Source organism: Indicator indicator, chromosome 6, assembly GCF_027791375.1.
Source record: "Indicator indicator isolate 239-I01 chromosome 6, UM_Iind_1.1, whole genome shotgun sequence".
Classification (NCBI taxonomy): Eukaryota; Metazoa; Chordata; class Aves; order Piciformes; family Indicatoridae; genus Indicator; species Indicator indicator.
The window spans coordinates 41,085,570-41,090,128 of NC_072015.1; the positions used below are offsets into that span (position 1 = coordinate 41,085,570).

General features: G+C 50.1%; 1 protein-coding gene across 1 annotated transcript; it reads left to right on the forward strand.

Annotated features, from left to right (window-relative positions):
• Window positions 1–523: 523 nt before the first annotated feature.
• AKAIN1 (A-kinase anchor inhibitor 1) lies at window positions 524–3,594 on the forward strand. Its single transcript, XM_054381940.1, has 2 exons — window positions 524–539; window positions 3,404–3,594. The coding sequence occupies exons 1-2, from the start codon at window positions 524–526 to the stop codon at window positions 3,592–3,594; spliced, it is 207 nt and encodes a 68-aa protein (XP_054237915.1).
• The last annotated feature ends 965 nt before the right edge of the window (window positions 3,595–4,559 follow it).

A 4,559-nucleotide genomic window follows, 5' to 3' on the forward strand; every position in this document is an offset into this window, starting at 1 on the left:
GGAGCTGAACCCTGCTGAACCGGAGCTGAAAGTGGTGCTGAGCCGAGATGGAGTGGAGCTGACTGGGGAGCTGAGCCATCCTGAACTGGAGCTTACTGGGGAGCTGAGCCATCCTGAACTGGAACTTACTGGGGAGCTGAGCCATCCTGAACTAGAACTTCCTGGGAAGCAGAGCCATTGTGAACTGGAGCTGACTAAGGAGCTAAGCCATTGTGAACTGGAGCTTACTGGGGAGCAAAGCCATCCTGAACTGGAGTTGAGCGGGGAGCTGAGCCTTGCTGAGCCATGCTGAACTGGGGAGCTGATTAGGGAGCTGAGCCTTGCTGAGCCGTGCTGAACTGGGGAGCAAACTGGAGCTGACTAGGGAGCTGAGCCGTGCTGGACTGGAGCTTACTGGGGAGCAAACTGGAGCTGATTGGGGAGCTGAGCCGAACTCAAGCGGAGCTGTCTGGGGAGCGGAGCCGAGCCGGAGCTGTCCAAGGTGCTGATCCAGGACCTGAGCCGCACCAGCCCAGGCAGCATCATGGTGTTCACTCCAGGTAAGGACATCCATCCCCTGCCCTTGGGGACAGCAGTGGGAAGGCTCCGATCGTGCCAGAGAGATGCACCCAGGGGCTGGGAGGGGATGGGGTGCGGAATGGCCACACTGGAACTGCCACCAAGCAGGTAGGAGGAGGCTTTGAAGAAGGTAACTTAGTTTGGGATGTTTGGCCATGGAGCTGGAGGTTAGGAGGCTCACCCCCCTGGTCCCCATCAAGGGCAGGAGGCTTCTACAGAAGCGTGCACAGAGGGTCAGGGACAAGGGGTGAGGGACACAAAGTGAAACATGAGCAGCTCCATCTAAGCATGAGGAGGAACTTCTTTAATCCAAGGGTGACAGAGCTCTGCAGCAGGCTGCCTAGAGGGTTGCTGGAGCCTCCATCTCTGGAGACATCGCAGACCTGCCTGGCCATTGTGATTCTGGGCAAGCCTGGCTTAGCACAAGACCTGGGAGAGACAGAGAATGCTTGGACCTGATGATCTTCAAGGTCCTTTCCAATTGAAACAATTCTGTAATTGTATGTCTGACTTGAAATGATTCTATTTTAGTTTGGTTTTGTTTGGTTTATTTTATTTTAGTTTATTTTATTTTTTATTGAATTTTTAAATTTTATTTTTCTTTTTATTTTATTTTAGTTTGTTTTAGTTTAGTTTAGTTTGGCTTGGTTTATTTTATTTTAGTTTGGTTTATTTTATTTTATTTTATTTTAATTTTTAATTTATTTTGGTTTAGCTTAGTTTAGCTTAGTTTGGTTTGGTTTATTTTAGTTTATTTATTATCTTATTCTTGGTGTCATTCTTATTTATCATTATTTTATTTATCATTACTTATTTAGTATTTAGCTATTATTTATCTTAATTTATCTTATTTATTATTCTTTGTAGCATTATTTGGAAACACCATGGATTGCTCTTTAGGTTCTCCTCCAACCCAAACCATTCCACAATTCTATGGGCTGCGTCTTTAACACAATCCCTGGAGAAGAGAGGAATGAATCTTCCTTTCCCTGCCCTTTACAGCAACTGCATTTAATTTCTGCTCCTGATGAAGCTGGCAGGGCTGGGCTCAGCTTACTTTTGGCTGTGACAGTAGGACAGCAGCAGGATGATGTAGAGGGACAAACATAGAGGTCACTGTCACCCACTGCCCTTCTGCAGTCCCAGCTTGGCTCCCCCTGCTCAGCACACAGAGCCAGGGAGGGTGTTACTAATGACTGCCACTGGCTGCCACCTCCTTACACCTCAGTTACTAACAGCTCCCTCAATGTAGGCCACTTCACAGTCCCTGTGGAGGGAGAACTCCATTGGCTGCTGACCTGGATAAGCCTCAACTCAGGGAAGCCCAACCTTGCTTCTCTAAGCTCTCCACACCACCTGTAACTCTGTCATCAAAAGAAGAATCAGGGAACCATGGAGCAGTTTGGATTCAAGAGGAGCTGTCCAGGTCACCCACTCCAACCCACCTGCAGTCAGGAGGGACAACCCCAACCAGAGCAGGTTGCTCAGAGCCCCAAACAACCTCACCTGGCATGGTTCCAGCCATGGGGCAGCTCCCATCTCTGGGCAGCCTGGGCCGGTCTCTCCCCACCCTCAGTGTCAAACATTTCTGCCTTCTCTTCACTCTCAATCTCCCTCTTTGAGTTCAAACCATCCTGCCCTGGTCTGGCACAATAGGCCCTGAGAAAAAGCCCATCCCCAGCTTTCTGATCAGCCCTCAGAGCACTGAAAGGACACCAGAAGCTCTCCCCAGAGTCAAATCCCAAAAGACCATCAAGCAGTTTGATGCCTTCCCAGCCTGCAGCAGGAGAGCTTCCTTGCTTTGCCAGCTTCCCCACCAGAGAGAATCAGCACATCTCGTTCAGAGGGCAGCTGCCAGGGCTTCCATCACACTTTAATGAGATTCCTAAAACACTTGGTACAGGCTGAGCTCCTCATCTTCTGTGGCATCATGCAAGGCTGCTCCCCTGCTCCATGCTTCAGAGTGTCAGCACCAGCTGGAGAGGCAGCTGAGCAGCTCTTGACTTTGCTCTTATAAGGAAAAGCTGCTGAGCACTGGAGGTTCTGCCTTCTCAGATGTCTATCTTTACACTCTGAAGTGTGTTCACACATTCAGTTTTTCATTTCTACTGTAAAAATGTTGATACAAAATGGGTTCTAGCTCCTCCTGTTCCCTTTGGGATGGCAGGGGCAGGAGTAAAGCCTCTGCCTTCCAGAGCAGGGAGGTAAGGTCAGGAATTCTTCAAGTTACACTGAAAAATAACAAGATTCACAGAATCCCAGCATGGAGGGGTGGGAAGGGACCTCTGGAGCTTCCCCAGCCCAACCCCTGCTCCAGCAGGGCACCCACAGCAGCTTGCCCAGCAGCACAGTGCCCAGGGGGGGTTGGAAGCTCTCCACACAAGGAGACTCCACAACCTCTCTGGGCAGCCTGCTCCAGGCCTCCAGCACCCTCACACCAAACAACTTTCTCCTCCTGTTCAGCTGCCACCTCCTGCCTTCCACTCTGTGCCCCTTGGCCTGTCCCTGGGCACCACTCAGCAGAGCCTGGCCCCAGCCTCTTGCCCCCCACAGCTCCTTCAGCTCTTGCTGAGCATTGCTCAGATGCCCTCTGGGGCTGCTCTAGCCTCCTTTCAGGGAGCTGTAGGGAGCAAGAAGGAGCTGCATGACCTCAGACGTCCTCTTCAGCCCATCCTATCATCACCACCTCCTTCATCATCTTCTCCACTAGCAGCTTTCTAACATCACAAACTGTTCCATGGGTTTCGGTTGGGTTTGTTGTTTTTTTTTTTTTTTCTCCCTTTCACGTGTTCCCAGCGTGGCCACAGACACTCAGTTGCCTTTTTTTGTGGTTTGGTTGTGGCAGGTGAGAAGCCAGGACTGGAGCAGGATGAAGTGAAGCTGCAGAATGCCAGCAAGCAGATCGTGCAGACTGCCATCCTCCGAGCACTGCAGCAGGTCTCCCAGGAGAGCCAGCAGAAGGAGACACCACCCAACAGCGGGGCAAACCTCCAGCTGGAAAGGGGGAAACTGACCAAGAAGCATGAGAAGAAGTAAAGGAGAGGGTTGGGCTTGGATGTTTTCTGTTGTTTGCAGTGGTTTCAAGCCTTCTCTTTAGCCTTCAGCTGTATCCTAGTGCAATGTTGTAAAGCAAACCAAAGTATAACCATGCCTAGAGGTAAGGTAAACCTGCAATAGTCCTCAGCTGAGAAGTATGAAGTGCATTAGATGACCAAGCCCATATTTATGCAGTGCCTCTTGACCCAAACCAGAGCTAGAAAGCCACTAACCAGAGCTAAAACCTCCACTAACCAGAGCTATAGCCTCCACTAACCAGAGCTATAGCCTCCACTAACCAGAGCTATGAACCCCACTAAGCAGAGCTATAAACCAGAGCTATAAACACCACTAACCAGAGCTTTAAACCCCACTAACCAGAGCTCTAAACCCCACTAAGCAGAGCTATAAACCCCACTAAGCAGAGCTAGAAAGCCACTAAGCAGAACTAGAAAGCCACTAAGCAGAGCTATGACCTCCACAAATCAGAGCTATAAACCCCACTATCCAGAGCCATACACCCCACTAAGCAGAGATATGAACCCCACTATAAGCCCCACTAAGCAGAGCTATGAACCCCATGAACCAGAGCTACAAACCCCACTAACTAGAGCTAGAGAGCCACTAATCAGAGCTATGAACCCCACTAAGCAGAGCTAGAAAGCCACTAAGCAGAGCTATGAACCCCACTAAGCAGAGCTATGAACCTCACTAAGCAGAGCCAGAAAGCCACTAAGCAGAGCTATGAACCCCACTAAGCAGAGCTATGAACCTCACTAAGCAGAGCCAGAAAGCCACTAAGCAGAGCTATGAACCCCACTAAGCAGATCTATGAACCCCACTAACCAGAGCTAGAAAGCCACTAAGCAGAGCCACTAAGCAGAGGAGTTACCAAGCTCTCTGGAGGTGGCTTCACCATACAGAATGGCTTCCTGTGGAGCACAGCAGAAGGTTTCCAGGCTGCC